The sequence below is a fragment of the Bos indicus genome, chromosome 16, assembly GCF_029378745.1.
Source record: "Bos indicus isolate NIAB-ARS_2022 breed Sahiwal x Tharparkar chromosome 16, NIAB-ARS_B.indTharparkar_mat_pri_1.0, whole genome shotgun sequence".
NCBI classification, from domain to species: Eukaryota; Metazoa; Chordata; class Mammalia; order Artiodactyla; family Bovidae; genus Bos; species Bos indicus.
In genome coordinates, this window is record NC_091775.1 from 38,573,039 (window position 1) to 38,593,698 (window position 20,660).

A 20,660-nucleotide genomic window follows, 5' to 3' on the forward strand; every position below is an offset into this window, starting at 1 on the left:
AGGTTCAGGGTGAAGACTCAAACTGGTGGCAAAAGACTCTCGCAAGCATATGCACTCATGCAAGGCTTAGATTCAAAAAGAAAAACGTAAGAAAGTAGCCACAATGCTGAAATACTTCTTAATGAAGATCGCTAGTGAAGATGGCTTAGTGAAAAGGCAGAGGAACCAGAGATCAAATTGCCAACATCCGCTGGATCACTGAAAAAGCGAGAGTTCCAGAGAAACATCTACTTCTGCTTTACTGACTATGCTAAAGCCTTTGACGGTGTGGATCACAATAAAATGTGAAAAATTCTTCAAGAGATGGGAATACCAGACCACCTGACCTGCCTCCTGAGAAATCTGTAAGCAGGTCAAGAAGCAAGTTAGAACTGGACATGGAACAACAGACTGGTTCCAAATCGGGAAAGGAGTATGTCAAAGCTGTATATTGTCACCCTGTTTATTTAACTTATATGCAGAGTACATCATGAGAAATGCTAGCCTGGATGAAGCACAAGCTGGAATCAATATTGCCAGGAGAAATACCAATAATTTCAGATATGCAGATGACACCACAGTTCCATTCAGTTCAGTCGCTCAGTTGTGTCCGACTCTTTGCGATCTCATGGACTGCAGCATGCCAGGCTTCCCTATTACCAACTCCCAAAGTTTACTCAAACTCATGTCCATTGAGTCAGTGATGCCATCCAACCATCTCATCCTCTGTTATCCCCTTCTCTTCCCTCCTTCAATCTTTCCCAGCTTCAGGGTCTTTTCAAATGAGTCAGTTCTTCGCATCAGGTAGCCAAAGTATTGGAGTTTCAGCTTCAGCAACAGTCCTTCCAATGAATATTCAGGACTGATACCACACTTACGGCACAAAGAGAAGAAGAACTAAAGAGCCTTTTGATGAAAGTGAAAGAGGACAGTGAAAAAGTTGGTTTACAACTCAACATTCAGAAAACTAAGATCATGGCATCTGGTCCCATCACTTCATGGCAAATAGATGGGGAAACAATGGAAACAGTGAGAGACTTTATTTTGGGGGGCTCCAAAATCACTGCAGATGGTGACTGCAGCCATGAAATTAAAAAATGCTTGGTCCTTGGAAGACAGGTTATTCCCAAACTAGACAGCATATTAAAAAGCAGAGACATTACTTTGCCCACAAAGGTCCATCTAGTCAAAGCTATGGGTTTCCTAGTAGTCATGTATATATGTGACAATTGGACTATAAAGAAAGCTGAGCACTGAAGAATTGATGCTTTTTAACCGTGGTGTTGGAGAAGACTCTTCAGAGTCCCTTGGACAGAAAGGAGATCAAACCAGTCCATCCTAAAGGAAATCAGTCCTGAATATTCATTGGAAAGACTGATGCTAAAGCTGAAACTCCAATACTTTGGCCACCTGATGTGAAGAACTGACTCATTGGAAAGACCCTGATGCTGGGAGAGATTGAAGGCAGGAGGAGAAGGGGATGACAGAGGATGAGATGGTTGGATGACATCCTTGACACAATGGACATGAGTTTGAGTAAACTCCAGGAGTTGGTGATGGACAGGGAAGCCTAGTGTGCTGCAGTCCACAGGGTCACATAGAGGTGGACATGACTGAGCGAATGAACTGAAGACAGCTAAGTCTGGGAGAAACTGAAGGTATTAGAGGCAATAGGGACGGAGACCTTAGAAAAAGAGGCGACAGGGACAGAGACCTTAGAAAAATGTCCTGCACTCAGCATCTTTGAAGTCATTATTCAGATACAGATGCTCTCTCCTGAAACAAGTCTAGTAAAGTGATTTGTATATTATTCCCAGTTATACAGTCATCCCCAAATCTGGTCCTTTTGGGATTCTATAAGCTACTGTACAGCTTTTAATACATTCCTTTTACGCTTGACTTTGCTGGAGAGGTTTCTATTGTCTGCAACAAGAATCCTAGCAGTACTCTGTCTGTTTATTTTAGTTTTTTCTCTAATTTATTTGGTTTTTTAACTTCCTACCTTTTAAGTCTTTTAAACTGCAGAATTCTTTTGTATAATTTTAGCTGCACATCAGAAAGTAGAAATATAAAGGAGAATTCATCCTGAGAAAAACTCTCAAAGGACCTCTCCATGTTTAATTTTAACAAGGAACTGGGAAATCTTGAGTTTCCATAAATCTGATTGAGAACAGGCACAACAGAAATTCTATAAATGTAATTTTGGAAATTTTCTTGCTAGTCTTTTTTAGAAGAGTTTTAGATTTACAGAAAAATAGTGCAGAAAGTAGAGTTACCATATATGTCCCCACCACCCTCCCTCAATACAGTTTCTTCTATTATCACCATCTTGTGATAACTTTGTCATAACTGATGAATCATTTTGATATACTATTAACTAAAGTATACAGTTACATTAGGGTTCGGTGTGTAGTGTATAGTTCTGTGGGCTTGAACAAATGCCTAATTTCATGTATCCATCATTAAAGTATCACACAAAATAGTTTCAACTACCCTAAAAATGCTCTGTGCCCCACATATTCTCCCCTTCCCACGCCATAACCCCTAACAACCTCTAATCTATTTTTACTTCAGTTTTGCCTTTTCTAGATGGTCATAGAGTTGGAATCATACAGTATATAACCTTTCCAGTCTGGCCTCTTTCATTTAGTAATATGCATTTAGGTTCCTCTATGTCTTTTCATAGCTTGATGGTTGATTTCTTTTAGTGCTGAATAATACTTGACTATATGGATGCAAAACAGTTTGCTTACTCTTTTGCCTACTGAAGGATGTTTTGGTTGCTTCCAATTGTTGATAGTTATAAAGCTGCTATTAAGATTCATGTGCAGGTTTCAGTGTGGACATAAATTTTCAACTCATTTTGGGTTAATATCTAAGAGCAAAACTGTTGGATCATATGGCAAGTGTATGTTTAGCTTTGAAAGAAACTGCCAAAATGCCTTCCAAAGTAGCTGTTACATTTTATATTTTCATTAGCAATGAGTGAGTTTCTGTTGTTCTACATCCTCACCAGCATCTAGTGCTGCCAGTGTTTTAGACTTCGAACATTTAATAGGTCTGTAAGTAGTATTTTGATTTAATAAAGCAGACTTTTTAAAATCATTTTTAGATTTATTTTCTACTATATATGTATATATATATAAACAATCTAATCCATCATCATCTTTCCAAGTAATAGAAAGACTCTATTCTTTTAGTGTGTACATTTTTGTCCTAAATCCTTCCCTTACTAAAAGAGACTAGGATTTAATGTCAAATATATATGACTAGCTGTGTGTTTACTGATTATTTCTTTAATCAAAAAAAAATCTTCATAGGCATCCCATGCCTAAGAAGAAGACAAAAAACTTACCAAAACCATGCATGTTATTTTCAGATCATAACCATAGGTTTCTCAGAAATATTCAGAAAACTGGGATTCTGTTCAAGGTAGGCTTATATATTCCTTTATCCAACAAGGGAGAATGAAATACATCTTTTGGAGCTGAGTCATAGCACTGACTGCCACTGCATTAAAGGAAATTTAATGATTTAATTTCACATCTATCTCAATCTATATGAGTTTCGCCCTCAAAACCATCACCCTAGCCACTGTCATTGATAAATCCTCTTGAACTATTAACAAACCATATTCTCCATTTGGTCTCACAATAATAGTCCTCTCCAAATCTTGAGTGACCAAGGATGACTATCATAAAGTTGGGTTACAGAGGTTTTTTTCCCTTCAGTTCACTTCACTCAGTCGTGTCCGACTCTTTGTGACCCCATGAATTGCAGCACGCCAAGCCTCCCTGTCCATCACCAACTCCCGGAGTTAACCCATACTCACATCCATCAAGTCAGTGATGCCATCCAGCCATCTCATCCTCTGTTGTCCCCTTCTCCTCCTTGCCCCCAATCCCTCCCAGCATCAGAGTCTTTTCCAATGAGTCAACTCTTCACATGAGGTTGCCAAAGTACTGGAGTTTCAGCTTTAGCATCATTCCTTCCAAAGAAATCCCAGGGCTGATCTCCTTCAGAATGGATTGGTTGGATCTCCTTGCAGTCCAAGGGACTCTCAAGAGTCTTCTCCAACACCACAGTTCAAAAGCATCAATTCTTTGGCACTCAGCCTTCTTCAGTCCAACTCTCACATCCATACATGACCGCAGGAAAAACCATAGCCTTGACTAGACGAACCTTTGTTGGCAAAGTAATGTCTCTGCTTTTGAATATGTTATCTAGGTTGGTCATAACTTTCCTTCCAAGGAGTAAGCGTCTTTTAATTTCATGGCTGCAGTCACCATCTGCAGTGATTCTGGAGCCCAAAAAAATAAAATCTGACACTGTTTCCACTCTTTCCCCATCTATTTCCCATGAAGTGATGGGACTAGATGCCATGATCTTCGTTTTCTGAATGTTGAGCTTTAAGCCAACTTTTTCACTCTCCTCTTTCACTTTCATCAAGAGGCTTTTGAGTTCCTCTTCACTTTCTGCCATAAGGGTGGTGTCATCTGCATATCTGAGGTTATTGATATTTCTCCTGGCAATCTTGATTCCAGCTTGTGCTTCTTCCAGTCCAGCGTTTCTCATGATGTACTCTGCATATAAATTAAATAAGCAGGCTGACAATATACAGCCTTGACGTACTCCTTTTCCTATTTGGAACCAGTCTGTTGTTCCATGTCCAGTTCGAACTGTTGCTTCCTGACCTGCATACAGGTTTCTCAAGAGGCAGGTCAGGTGGTCTGGTATTCCCATCTCTTTCAGAATTTTCCACAGTTGATTGTGATCCACACAGTCAAAGGCTCTGGCATAGTCAATAAAGCAGAAATAGATGTTTTTTCTGTTTCTCTCTTGCTTTTTCCATAATCCAGCAGATGTTGGCAATTTGATTTCTGGTTCCTCTGCCTTTTCTAAAACCAGCTTGACCATCAGAAGTTCACGGTTCACATATTGCTGAAGCCTGGCTTGGAGAATTTTGAGCATTACTTTACTAGCGTGTGAGATGAGTGCAAGTGTGCGATAGTTTGAGCATTCTTTGGCGTTGCCTTTCTTTGGGATTGGAATGAAAACTGACCTTTTCCAGTCCTGTGGCCACTGCTGAGTTTTCCAAATTTGCTGGCATATTGAGTGCAGCACTTTCACAGCATCATCTTTCAGGATTTGAAATAGCTCAACTGGAATTTCATCACCTCCACTAGCTTTGTTTGTAGTGATGCTTTCTAAGGCCCACTTGACTTCACATTCCAGGATTTCTGGCTCTCGGTCAGTGATCACACCATCATGATTATATGGGTCGTGAAGATGTTTTTTGTATAGTTCTTCTGTGTATTCTTGCCATCTCTTCTTAATATCTTCTGCTTCTGTTAGGTCCATACCATTTCTGTTCTTTATCGAGCCCATCTTTGCATGAAATGTTCCCTTGGTATCTCTGATTTTCTTGAAGAGATCTCTAGTCTTTCCCATTCTGTTGTTTTCCTCTATTTCTTTGCATTGATCACTGAGGAAGGCTTTCTTATCTCTTCTTGCTATTCTTTGGAACTCTGCATTCAGATGCTTATATCTTTCCTTTTCTCCTTTGCTTTTCGCTTCTCTTCGTTTCACAGCTATTTGTAAGGCCTCCCCAGACAGCCATTTTGCTTTTTTGCATTTCTTTTCCATGGGGATGGTCTTGAACCCTGTCTCCTGTACAATGTCACGAACCTCATTCCATAGTTCATCAGGCACTCTATCTATCAGATCTAGGCCCTTAAATCTATTTCTCACTTCCACTGTATAATCATAGGGATTTGATTTAGGTTATACCTGAATGGTCTAGTGGTTTTCCCTACTTTCTTCAATTTAAGTCTGAATTTGGCAATAAGGAATTCATGATCTGAGCCACAGTCAGCTCCTGGTCTTGTTTTTGCTGACTATATAGAGCTTCTCCATCTTTGGCTGCAAAGAATATAATCAATCTGATTTCGGTGTTGACCATCTGGTGATGTCCACGTGTAGAGTCTTCTCTTGTGTTATTGGAAGAGGGTGTTTAAATCCACTTATTCTAGTCAGTCTATAGTAACTCTTTCCAGCTGGCTAACTCTCTAGTGAATATATCCCTTGTCTTGAGCACCTAGAGATTTTCAAACAATAACTACAATTCTCACTTATTCTCATTTCAAATAACAACAACCAATTCTCACTGGTTGAATAAGGCTGCTGCTGCTGCTGCTGCTGCTAAGTCGCTTCAGTCGTGTCTGGCTCTGTGCGACCCCATAGATGGCAGCCCACCAGGCTCCCCCGTCTCTGGGATTCTCCAGGCAAGAACACTAGGGTGGGTTGCCATTTCCTTCTCCAATGTATGAAATGGAAAAGTGAAAGTGAAGTCACTCAGTTGTGTCCAACTCTTAGCGACCCCATGGACTGCAGCCCACCAGGCTCCTCTGTCCATGCGATTTTCCAGGCAAGAGTACTGGAGTGGGGTGCCATTGCCTTCTCCTACTACTACACTACTAAGAAACTAAAATCTAAATTTCACTTATGAAATGTGGATGCATGAGGTTCTAAAGGCAAAGACCCCTAATCTGCTAGCTTTTCTTTGGAAATCAAATGAATAAAAATATCAAGAGATTTCATATTTTTTCAATATGCATAAAATTTAGGCATCAATCACAAACACACAAATGGAAGACAGTATGAGAGAATACAAAAAACTGAGCATGTGAGTTAAAATCTACAGTATTAAGTTTGTGTGTATACATGTGTGTATCTCTTCAATCTAGTAGATTATCTCAGGACTCGTATATTTTTAAAGAACTATCTATGAAATTTAGTGTCGTTCTAACCCAAATAAGAAGACAGACTAGAGATCTTAAGACAGTAGGTAGCTTCTCTTTTCAGGTTGCTGTGTAATAAAGTTTCTTAATTGAAGCACAATTAAAGTTTGGGGCCAAACAATTTTTTCTTAGTAGGTGGCTATTTTGTGCATAGTAGGATGCTTAGCAGCACCTCAGCCTCTATCCATTAGATAACAATAGCACCTTCCAGTATGACAACCAAAATGTTCCCTGAGGAAAAAAAATTCTAACCAGTTGAGAACCACTGCTATGCATTTAAGCTGCGGTGCTTCTCAATGAGCTAAATAACATCACATGCACTCCTAGTATCCTGACTATACTTAACTACATTATATTGTACACTATGTACTTAATCACTGAATATACCAAAACATACTAACTTTTTAATTAATTTTCAAGTCAAATATTTTTCTGCAGAGAAGAAAGTTGGGAAACAATATTAGGTGATCTCAGACCCTTTCTTCTTCCACAAAAGTATGGCAAGAGTGCAAGATCATTGCCAGCACAACTGAAGACAAATGAAAAAGGCCAGTTCCCAAGGGATTCCTGAAAGTACTACAAAAGCAGAAAGTGTGTAGAACACTAGAAGATCTAAGGTCAATTCACTGAGTCAGAAAATGCTTGTCCTACTATTAACATCTTTCAGAAGGCTGGATTTTTAAGGGATGAATTCAAGGTACATGTCCCATTTGTGAATTCTAGAAGTCGTATACCTTTCTGTAATTTCAGGGAAGAAAGAACAACATGGTATCAGCTAAAATACAAACTTGCTAAATTAGGCTAAAATGTCTAACATAAACATATCTCATAATTGATTTCACAAGTCATATTCTACTATATGCATTTACAAAATGGGATTAATAAGAACAGGCATTTTTCATTAGGTTCCAATTAAGTTCATAAACATGATTTTCTCTGGAATATACTCTGTATTTATAGCTTAATATAGTATCTGCTTCACTAAGATAATGTAGGTCGAGAGGAATGCCATAGTCATTCATTATCTACACAAATTTAAATAACATCAGATTTCTACAAACTTTGTATAAGGTTTACTACTTTCAAATATGCACAAATGAAGAAAACTTACATTTTTTGGCATTCCTTTCGTTCTCCCAACATGGGATCCCCCGTTTCTCCAAGAATGGTAGCTTCCACTTCATACTGAACAATAAGTGCTTTTTCTGATGGATGTACATCAATATTTCCTCCTTTAACTTTCCTATAAAAGAAAAACAGGATAGCTACATTAAAAGCTCACAAAACATCCAAGGTGTTTATCTAGTTCCTTGTTCCAAAAGCATGTGTGTTAGATTAACACATGCATTTAAATCAGATTTACTCTTGAATTGGGCCAAGAAATAACTCTTTTTCTCCAATTTTATAAACTCTTATGTTACACATATAATTCTTGGTCTTGCAGAAAGTACCTTTATGAAGAGCTCTGAAAAAATACATTTATCCAAAGAATCATGCATAATAGCCAGTGAATAAAAAAAAAATTAAAATGGTTGTGGAGAGAATAACGTCAATTGAAAGTCAGAAATTTAAAACCAAAGGCAGCTGCCCCAAAATTTATATTAAAAAAAAAATCAACCTGCTCAATAGTTAACCCATTAACTGTTTAACAATTACAAAATAATAGTTATCAATTAACATAATTATATAAATTGAATTAGTACCTAAATCACACACAAATTGTGTAACAAAAGAGAATTTACAAGTTATATTCTATAGTCATGTGTCCAAAATTATAGAGACATTAGCAAGCTATAATCTCTGTGCTGTACATTACATCCTTGTCACTTATTGTAAGTTGTTTGTATCTACTAATTCCCTTCACCTATTTTGGCTCTCCTCTTACACTTCTCCCCTCTGGTGACCACTAGTTTATCTGTATCTCAGTGTCTGTTTTTATGCTGTTATACTTGTTCATTTGTTTTATTTTATATTCTACATATAAGTGAAAACATAGAGTATTTGGTCTTTCTCTGCCTGACTTATTTCACTAATCATATTTCAGTAATCATAATATCTTCCAGGTCCATCTGTGTTGTCACAATGATGAATTAATCACTACTTGCTATTGGTCACTTTAACAGCAGATAAAACAAGTTTTATTAAAAGAGATTGAAGAGACTGCAATGGAAGCAAGTAAAATTTTTCACCAGAGCTGGTTATCTGCATAATGGGATCTTTTAACCTAATGGGAAGGAAGAGAAATATGACAACTTCTTAAATTCCAAAAATCAGAAACTCAAAGCTTTTTCTTCAGTAGGAATAACTGGCTTATTTAAATGTAATTTTAAAATAATTTTTCACTTCAGTTCAGCAACCCCAGTACTGAATTTACATAGGAGGGGGTAACTGAATCCAATTGAAGAGAATCATAAGGATAAAATATAACTGCAGATCCTAGGAGCAACCTCATACTAACACTTTCAAAGTGGGTCTTCCACATATTAACAACTGACAGAACTTTAGAATTCTTTATTACAACAAGGCTACAGATGTAAGCCTTACCCTCTTAAGAGGAACTTAAGAGCCTCTTGATGAAGGTGAAAGAAGAGAGTTAAAAAGCTGGCTTAAAACTCAACTTTCAAAAAACTAAGATCATGGCATTCAGTCCCATCACTTCATGGCAAATAGATGTGGAAACAATGGACACAGTGACAGATTTTATTTTCTTGGGCTCCAAAATCAATGCAGATGGTGACTGCAGCCATGAAATTAAAAGACACCTGCTCCTTGGAAGAAAAGCTATGACAAACCTAGACAGCGTATTAAAAAGCAGAGACATCACTTTGGTGCTGTAATCTATATTAGAACAACAATTAACAGTCAAGTGTAGAGACGGAAATCAAATATACAGAAGCTAAAGTCTAGGTATGTCAGCAACTAAACTAACTGACAGAAAGATATCCAGATATAAAAAATAAAAGCAGAAACTAGGGATGCCAGTAAAAAACAGAGAATTAGAAAAATATGGATGTGTTATATATATACATACATGTTACAGAGAATGGTACCGCTTCTAAAAGGTAAGATAAATGCATGTAAATTCAAGCTAGCAGTCAAAAGCTAGAGGAACCACAGGAATTCAAGACAGTAAGCAAGTACAGCTAAAAAACAAATGTTAATATAGCACTAAAGAAACTATCTTCACTATAAAGAGAAACAGTTATTCCCTTCCTGATGAGATGGAGAGCAACCCCAGTACCGAACTTAAACAGGAGGGGGTAACTGTATTCAATTGAAGAGAAGGATAAAACATAATTGCAGATCCTAAGAGCAACCTCATACTATACTTTCAAAGTGGGTCTTCTACATATTAACAACTTATAGAAAAGCATAATGGTTATCCTTTGGTTTGATATTTTGCCTTTCCCAAGGAAATTTAAATAGTTCAAAGAACTTCACTATTCCTTTTCAGTTTGGGGGCTTTCTTTTGTACATGTATTTTAAAGAAACTAATTTTATTTATTTAATTACCACTAGTACAATTTGTTTACTGTAGAGAAAAACAGAACACAGAAATTAGCAAAAAGAAAAAATAAACCAAAAAACCCAGGAGAAACCAATTGTTACAATTTTAGCACATATACATCCAGACATTTTCCTATTTATACATAAATAATATATAACCGGAGAATGTTAGCTCTAGAATTTCCTTAAGAAAAGGCTTAAGGTAGCAATTTGGTAGGGCTGAAACTATATTTTAATAGCAAGTGACATAAGAGTGATCAGATCAGATCAGATCAGTCGCTCAGTCATGTCCAACTCTTTGCAACCCCATGAATCGCAGCACGCCAGGCCTCCCTGTCCATCACCAGCTCCCGGAGTGCACTCAGACTCACATCCATCGAGTCAGTGATGCCATCCAGCCATCTCATCCTCTGTCGTCCGCTTCTCCTCCTAACCCCAATCCCTCCCAGCATCAGAGTCTTTTCCAATGAGTCAACTCTTTGCATGAGGTGGCCAAAGTATTGGAGTTTCAGCTTTAGCATCATTCCTTCCAAAGAAATCCCAGGGCTGATCTCCTTCAGAATGGACTGGCTGGATCTCCTTGCAGTCCAAGGGACTCTCAAGAGTCTTCTCCAACACCACAGTTCAAGAGCATCAATTCTTCGGCGCTCAGCCTTCTTCACAGTCCAACTCTCACATCCATACATGACCGCAGGAAAAACCATAGCCTTGACTAGATGGACCTTTGTTGGCAAAGTAATGTCTCTGCTTTTGAATATGTTATCTAGGTTGGTCATAACTTTCCTTCCAAGGAGTAAGCGTCTTTTAATTTCATGGCTGCAGTCACCATCTGCAGTGATTCTGGAGCCCAGAAAAATAAAGTCTGACACTGTTTCCACTGTTTCCCCATTTATTTCCCATGAAGTGATGGGACCGGATGCCATGATCTTCGTTTTCTGAATGTTGAGCTTTAAGCCAACTTTTTCACTCTCCTCTTTCACTTTCATCAAGAGGCTTTTGAGTTCCTCTTCACTTTCTGCCACAAGGGTGGTGTCATCTGCATATCTGAGGTTATTGATATTTCTCTCGGCAATCTTGATTCCAGCTTGTGTTTCTTCCAGTCCAGCGTTTCTCATGATGTACTCTGCATATAAGTTAAATAAGCAGGGTGACAATATACAGCCTTGACGAAATCCTTTTCCTATTTGGAACCAGTCTGTTGTTCCATGTCCAGTTCGAACTGTTGCTTCCTGACCTGCATACAGGTTTCTCAAGAGGCAGGTCAGGTGGTCTGGTATTCCCATCTCTTTCAGAATTTTCCACAGTTGATTGTGATCCACACAGTCAAAGGCTTTGGCATAGTCAATAAAGCAGAAATAGATGTTTTTCTGTTTCTCTCTTGCTTTTTCCATGATCCAGCAGATGTTGGCAATTTGATCTCTGGTTCCTCTGCCTTTTCTAAAACCAGCTTGACCATCAGGAAGTTCACGGTTCACATATTGCTGAAGCCTGGCTTGGAGAATTTTGAGCATTACTTTACTAGCGTGTGAGATGAGTGCAAGTGTGCGGTAGTTTGAGCATTCTTTGGCATTGCCTTTCTTTGGGATTGGAATGAAAACTGACCTTTTCCAGTCCTGTGGCCACTGCTGAGTTTTCCAAATTTGCTGGCATATTGAGTGCAGCACTTTCACAGCATCATCTTTCAGGATTTGGAACAGCTCAACTGGAATTCCATCACCTCCACTAGCTTTGTTCGTAGTGATGCTTTCTAAGGCCCACCTGACTTCACATTCCAGGATGTCTGGCTCTAGGTCAGTGATCACACCATCGTGATTATATGGGTCGTGAATATGTTTTTTGTACAGTTCTTCTGTGTATTCTTGCCATCTCTTCTTAATATCTTCTGCTTCTGTTAGGTCCATACCATTTCTGTCCTTTATCGAGCCCATCTTTGCATGAAATGTTCCTTTGGTATCTTTGATTTTCTTGAAGAGATCCCTAGTCTTTCCCATTCTGTTGTTTTCCTCTATTTCTTTGCATTGATCACTGAGGAAGGCTTTCTTATCTCTTCTTGCTATTCTTTGGAACTCTGCATTCAGATGATTTTATCTTTCCTTTTCTCCTTTGCTTTTCGCTTCTCTTCTTTTCAGTTGTTTGTAAGGCCTCCCCAGACAGCCATTTTACTTTTTTGCATTTCTTTTCTATGGGAATGTCTTGATCCCTGTCTCCTGTATAATGTCACGAACCTCATTCCATAGTTCATCAGGCACCCTATCTATCAGATCTAGGCCCTTAAATCTATTTCTCACTTCCACTGTATAATCATAAGGGATTTGATTTAGGTCATACCTGAATGGTCTAGTGGTTTTCCCTACTTTTTTCAATTTAAGTCTGAATTTGGCAATAAGGAGTTCATGGTCTGAGCCACAGTCAGCTCCTGGTCTTGTTTTGCTGACTGTATAGAGCTTCTCCATCTTTGGCTGCAAAGAATATAATCAATCCATTTCGGTGTTGACCATCTGGTGATGTCCATGTGTAGAGTCTCTCTTGTGTTGTTGGAAGAGGGTGTTTGTTATGACCAGTGCATTTTCTTAGCAAAACTCTATTAGTCTTTGCCCTGCTTCATTCCGTATTCCAAGGCCAAATTTGCCTGTTACTCCAGGTGTTTCTTGACTTCCTACTTTTGCATTCCAGTCCCCTATAATGAAAAGGACATCTTTTTTGGGTGTTAGTTCTGAAAGGTCTTGTAGGTCTTCATAGAACCATTCAACTTCAGCTTCTTCAGCATTACTGGTTGGGGCATAGACTTGGATTACTGTGATACTGAATGGTTTGCCTTGGAAACGAACAGAGATCATTCTGTCATTTTTGAGATTGCATCCAAGTACTGCATTTCGGACTTTTTTGTTGACCATGATGGCCACTCCATTTCTTCTGAGGGATTCCTGCCCGCAGTAGTAGATATAATGGTCATCCGAGTTAAATTCACCCATTCCAGTCCATTTCAGTTCGCTGATTCCTAGAATGTCGACATTCACTCTTGCCACCTCTTGTTTGACCACTTCCAATTTGCCTTGATTCATGGACCTGACATTCCAGGTTCCTATGCAATACTGCTCTTTACGGCATCGGACCTTGCTTCTATGACCAGTCACATCCACAGCTGGGTATTGTTTTTGCTTTGGCTCCATCCCTTCATTCTTTCTGGAGTTATTTCTCCACTGATCTCCAGTAGCATATTGGGCACCTACTGACCTGGGGAGTTTCTCTTTCAGTATCCTATCATTTTGTCTTTTCATACTGTTGAGAGTTTCAAATAAGATGAATCCAAAGGAAGCCATAACAAGGTATATTAAACAATGTCAAAAGTTAAAGACAAGGAGAGAATCTTAAATTCAATAAAACAACTTGTGGCATACAAGGGAATCCCCATAAGATTATCAGCAGATATTCAACAGAAATTCTGTAGTTCAGAAGTAGCAGAATATAATCAAAATGGTGAAAGGAAAAAACTGCCAGCCAGTTTTTACTCTATAAAAAAGCCAGTTTATCTTTCACTCACACACACACACACACACACACCTAGAAACATAATACTGAACATAAAACTTCAGCAACATAATACTGAACAACCAATGTGTCAAATAAATCAATACCTTTAGACAAATAAAAGTGAAAATAAAACATAAAACAAAACTTGATGCTGCAAAAGCAGTTCTAGCAGTTCATAGAGATAAATGCCTATATCAAAAAAAACAAAACAAAACAAAACAAAACAGCTTTTCTGGTGGTCTAGCGGTTAAGAATGCACTTGCCAATGCAGAGGACATGGGTTCCATCCCTGATCTGGGAAGATCCCACATGCTATAGAGCGACTAAGCCTGTGCGTCACAACTGCTAAGCCAACACTCTACAGCCTGTGATTCACAACTACTGAGCCCACGTGCTGCAACTACTGAAGCCTGTGCACCTAGAGCCCTGGCACTGCAACCAGAGAGGCCACGGCAATCAGAAGCTTACACCGCAATGGAGAGTACAGCAGTCCCACTCACCACAGCTAGAGAAGACCTGCACATAGCAATGAAGACCCAGCACATCCAAAAATAAATAAATCTTTAAAAAAAAAAGTCTCAAATAATCTAACTTTACACCTTAAGTTACTGGAAAAAAAATAACAAACAAAACCCAGAGTTAGTAAAAGAAAGGAAATAATAAAGATCAAAAGGGAAATAAATGAAATAGACACTATAAGGACAATAGAAAAGATCAATGAAACTCAGAGCTGGTTCTTTGGAAAGGTAAACACAATTGACAAACCTTTAGCTAGGCTAACCAGGAAAAAGACAAAGTTGTACAAATACCTTGGAGATCTTAAGGGTTCATTGTCAGAGCACTGCAATAAAGGAAGTATCATTATAAAGCATTAAGTATCATTAAAAACAAGTCATGTACATTTGTTTCCCAGTGCACATAAATGCGATGTTTACACTATGCTGTGATATAAGTGTGCAATAACACTTTGCTTAAAAATCAATGTACTCATCTTAATTTTAAAATATTTATTTCTAAAAAATGCTAACCATCCATATCTTCAGCATGATATAATCTTTTGCAATAGTAATATCAATGATAACCGATCACAGATCACCATAACATATATAACAAGGATGGAAAAATTTGAAATACTGGGAGAAGCACCAAATGGGGCATAGAGACATGAAGTGAACAAATGATATTGGAACAATGGTACTGACAGACTTGGTTGGCTCAGGGTTGCCACAACATTAATTTATAAAAATGCAATATCTGCAAAGTGTAATAGAGCAAAGTGCAATCAAATGAGGTGGGTCCATAAATAAAACCAGAAATAAAAAGGTTATAATTAATACCATAGAAATATAAAAGATCTCAATAACTACTATTAACAATTATATTCCAACATATTAGACAACATAGAAGAAATAGATAAATTCCTAGAAACATACACTACTCCCCTCAAGACTGAATCATGAAGAAATAGAAAGTCAGAATAGACTGATTACTAATAAGATTAAATCAGTTGCAAAAAACCTCCCAACAAACAAAAGACCAGGATCAGATGGCTTCATGGGTGAATTTTACCCATGTTTAAAGTATCGACACCAATCTTTTTCAAAATCTTCTCAAAAACTAAAGAGGAAAGAACATTCCCAAACTCATTTCATGAGGCCAGTATTACCATGATACCAAAACCAGACAAAGACGCTACAAAGCAGAAAAATAACCTGATGAACACAGATGCAAAAACCCTCAAGAAAATACCAGGAAACCAAATTCAACAATACATTAAAACAATTATCAAATGGAATTTATTCCAGGGATGTAAGGATGGCTCAACAAAACACAAATCAATCAATGTAATACACCCAAACAAAATTAAGAATAAAAGTCATAAACATCTCAATAAATATGGAAAAAGCATTTGAAAAAATTCAATATACATTTATGATAAAAACTGTCAATAAAGTGGTTATACAGGGACAAATCTCAACACAATATAGGCCGTATATGACAAGCCCATGGCTAACATTATATTGAGTGAAAAATTGAAAGCTTTTCCTGAAAGATCAAGAACAAGTCAAGGATGCCAATTCTTGCTACTTCTATTCAAATAGTATTGGAAGTGCTAGCCAAAATGATTGAACAAGAAGAAGTGAAAAGTATCCAAATCAGAAAGGAAAAATAATGCCATCACTATATGCACATGACATGATACTACATAGAAAACCCTAGACTCCACAAAAAAAACTGTTAAGAACTAGTAAAATTAAGTAAAGTTGCAAGATATAAAATCAACATATATAAATTAGTTCCCTTTCTTTACACTAATATGAACTACCAGAAAGGGAAATGAAGAAAACACTCTCATTTACAAATGCATCAAAAAGAATAAAATACCTAAGAAATAAATTTAACCAAGGAGATTAAAGACCTGTATATTGAAAACTATAAGACAATAATGAAAAAAATTGAAAAAGACACAAATAAAGGGAAATATATTCCATGCTTATGAATTAGAAGAATTAAAATTGTTAAAATGTCCATATTACCCAAAACAATCTAAAAATTAAAATGCAATCCTTATCAAAATCTCAATGCAGGAACTATAAAACTCTCAGAGGAAAACACAGGCAAAACACTCTTTGACATAAGTCACAGCATTATCCTCTTTGACCCACCTCCTAAAGTAATGGAAATTAAAACAAAAAGAAACAAGTGGGACTTAATTAAAATTAAAAGCTTTTGCACAGCAAAGGAAAATATAAAAAAAATGAAAAGACAAGCCTCAGAAAGAGAGAAAACAACTGCAAATGAAACTGACAAAGGATTAATCTCCAAAATATACAAGCAGTTTATGCAGCTCAATATCAGAAAAACAACCCACCCAATCAAAAAGTTGGAGGAAGACCTAAACAGACATTTCTCCAAAGATGACATACAGATGGCCAACAAACACACACAAAGAGGCTCAACATGGCTCATTATTCAGTTCAGTTCAGTTCAGTCGCTCAGTCGTGTCCAACTCTTTGCGACCCCATGAATCGAAGCATGCTAGGCCTCCCTGTCCATCACCAACTCCCGGAGTGTACTCACACTCACGTTCATCGAGTCAGTGATGCCATCCAGCCATCTCATCCTCTGTTGTCCCCTTCTCCTCCTGCCCCCAATCCCTCCCAGCATCAGAGTCTTTTCCAGTGAGTCAACTCTTCACATGAGGTGGCCAAAGTACTGGAGTTTCAGCTTTAGCATCATTCCTTTCAAAGAAATCCCAGGGCTGATCTCCTTGCAGTCCAAGGGACTCTCAAGAGTCTTCTCCAACACCACATTATTAGAAAAATGCAAATCAAAACTACAATGAGGTATTACCTCAAACCTGTCAGAATGGCCATCATCAAAAAATCTACCAACAATAAATGTTGGGACAGTATGCAGAGAAAAGGGAACCCTTTTGCACTGCTGGTGGGAATGATTCAGTCACTATGGAGAACGGTATGGAGATTCCTTAGAAACCTAGGAATAAAACTACTGTATGACCCAGCAATCCCACTACTGGGCATATAAACCTGTAACTAAAAAGTCACACGTACCCCAGTATTCATAGCAGCACTATTTACAATAGCTAGGATATGGAAGCAACCTAGATGTCCACTGGCAGACAAATGAATGGATAAGGAAGTTGTGGTACGTATGTACAAAGAAATATTACTCAGCCATAAAAAGGAACACATCTGAGTCAGTTCTAGTGAGGTAGATGAACCTAGAGCCTGTTACACAGGTGAAGTAAGTTTGAAAGAGAAAAACAAATTTCATATATTAATGCCTATATACGGAATCTAGAAAAATGCTACCGATGAACCAATCAACAGGGCAGAAATAGAGACTCAGACATAGAGAACAGACTTTGGACACAGTGAGGGAAGGAGAGAGTGGGATGAATTGAGAGAGTAGCACTGACATATATACACTACCATGTGTAAAACAGAGCCAGTGGGCAGCTGCTGTATGGGCACAAGGAGCTCAATCCAGTGCTCTACGACAACTGAGAGGAGTGGAATGGGGTGAAGGGAGGATGGGGGGAGAGTTCAGGAGGGAGGGGGCACACGTGTACTTGTGGCTGATTCATGTTGTTGTATAGCAGAAGCCAACACAATACTGTAAACCAACTACCCTCCAACTGAAAATAAATTAAAAAATCAAAAAAACTCAATAGCAATTTTCACAGAAATAGAACAAAAAATCCTAAATGTGTATAGAACCACAGAAGATCCTGAATAGCCAAAGCAATGTGAGGAAGAACAAAGTTAGCAGCATCATGTGTCCTAAATTTAATCTATATTACAAAGCTACAGTAATCAAAGCATATGGTACCGGCATAAAAACAGACTCACAGATCAATGGAACAGAATAGAGAGCCCATAAAGAAACCCGCACACATATGGCCAATCAATTTACAACATAGGAGCCAACCATATACACCTGGGAAAAGACTGTCTCTTCAATAAATACTGTTGAGAAAACCATATTCAGTTCAGTTCAGTTCAGTCGCTCAGTCATGTCCGACTCTTTGCGACCCCATGAACTGCAGCACACCAGACCTCCTTGTCCATCACCAACTCCCGGAGTTCACTCAAACTCACGTCCATCGAGTCGGTGATGCCATCCAGCCATCTCATCCTCTGTCGTCCCCTTCTCCTCCTGCCCCCAATCCCTCCCAGCATCAGAGTCTTTTCCAATGAGCCAACTCTTCGCATCAAGTGGCCAAAGTATTGGAGTTTCAGCTTCAGCATCAGTCCTTCCAATGGACACCCAGGACTGATCTCCTTTGGGATGGACTGGTTGGAGCCTGGCGGTCTACAATTCACGGGGTCACAAAGAGTTAGACAGTCCTGAGCGTGCAAGCATGCACACGCATGCACACACACAATACACATCTCTGTACACTCCCACACATATACACACTCAGCAATAAAAAGGAAATTTTATCATTTGCGACAATATGAACAGATCTTGAGAGCAATATACTATGAGAAATAATTCAGAGATAGACAAATACCATATTTTCAAACTAATATGTGAAATATAAAAGTAAAACAAAACTTGTTAGTGACCTCATAAATACAGATAAGTTGGTGGTTGCCAAAGGTCGGGGTGGGGAGTGGGTGAAGGTGGTTGAAAGGTATGAACTTACAGTTATAAAAGAGATAAGACCTGGGGTTGCAATGTATAGCATGGTTTCTATGGTTAATAATACTATACTGTAACATGAAAACTTCTAAGAGAATAAATCTTAAAAGTTCTTATCACAAGAAAAAAAATTGTTATTGTGTAGTGATGGATGTTAACTAGACTTAGTGTGGTAATCATTTGACAATATATATAAATATCAGATCATTATGTTGTACATAATGAAACTAATATAATGGTATATGTCAATTATATATCAATTTTTAAAAAAGACTTCAATGTAATGACCTAATTTTATATTTTGAGGAACTAGAAAAAGAGCAAATGAAACACCAAGCTATTAGAAGGAAGAAAATAATAAAGACAGAGATAAAATAGAGAATAGAAAAACAACAGAGGAAATTTAAAAAATCAAAAGTTGGTTCTTGGAAAAGATCAAAAAAATTGACAAACCTTTAGTTTAACTAAGACTCAAATTACTAGAACTGGAAATTAAAGTGGGCATTACTACTATTATCTCTGACCTCACAGAGATTAAGAACTGTAAGCCAACAAAGACGATAACCTAGATGAAATGGTGAAACTACTAGAAACTTACAAACTACCAAAATTGATTCAAAAGAAATAGTAATTCTGAATTCCCCCCTAATAAGTAAAGAGATTGAATCAGTGATGAAAAATTTGCCAATGAAGAGAAGCCTGCTGTTGCTGCTGCTAAGTCGCTTCAGTCGTGTCCGACTCTGCGACTCCATACACAGCAGCCCACCAGGCTCCCCCGTCCCTGGGATTCTCCAGGCAAGAGTACTGGAGTGGGTTGCCGTTGCCTTCTCCGAACAAAGGACAATTTATTGGGTATTATGGAAAGCTAGCAGGTGTATATGACCTGCATGGTGGATTGTGTGGTGGGGAAGGGCAGCTCAGGTAGACTGTGAGGTGGGAAAGGACAGTGTCACGGAAGTGACACTTAAGCTGCAACAGGAAACATGAAGAGTTAGCTGGGTAATGAATCAGGCAAGGGCCCTTGGAATCTAACACCGAAACATACAGGGATCTAAAAGAAGTAATTTCTGAAAATGTTGGGGGCAAGAGGGGAACAGAGAGAGATGAAACTGAAAAGGCAGGTGCTATAAGAGCAATGGAAAGCCATTAGAGAGTTTTAAGAGTCAAAAAACATTGTTTAATCCCCACTAGATTTTAACTATTTATACTATTTGTGTGTATATCTGACTGAGGATATGAACTGTGTCTATTTCATCATTTCCTCAGTGACCAGAACAATGCTAGGCATGCAGTAAGTATTTAGTAAGTATGTATTAAGCATTATTAAATAAAAATACTAACTGGCAGTAGAAAAATGAAGCCCAATTTTTGATTCTCTAATGTATCACATCGGAGAAGGCAATGGCACCCCACTCCAGTACTCTTGCCTGGAAAATCCCATGGATGGAGGAGCCTGGTAGGCTACAGTCCATGGGGTCGCAAAGAGTCAGACACGACTGAGCGACTTCACTTTCACTTTTCACTTTCATGCATTGGAGAAGGAAACGGCAACCCACTCCAATGTTCTTGCCTGGAGAATCCCAGGGACGGCGGAGCCTGGTGGGCTGCCGTCTATGGGGTCACACAGAGTCGGACACAACTGACGTGACTTAGCAATGACTTAGCAATGTA

At 38.3% G+C, this 20,660-nt stretch overlaps 1 protein-coding gene across 4 annotated transcripts in view; it reads right to left on the minus strand.

The window, feature by feature from the left end:
* KIFAP3 (kinesin associated protein 3) overlaps positions 1 to 20,660 on the minus strand; it is a 150,829-nt gene that overhangs the window by 118,886 nt on the left and 11,283 nt on the right. For all 4 annotated transcript variants that reach the window (XM_070768131.1, XM_070768130.1, XM_070768132.1 and 1 more), the window contains exon 2: positions 7,891 to 8,022. In XM_070768131.1, the coding sequence (XP_070624232.1) occupies positions 7,891 to 8,022 (132 nt within the window). The remainder of the gene's footprint in view (positions 1 to 7,890; positions 8,023 to 20,660) is intronic.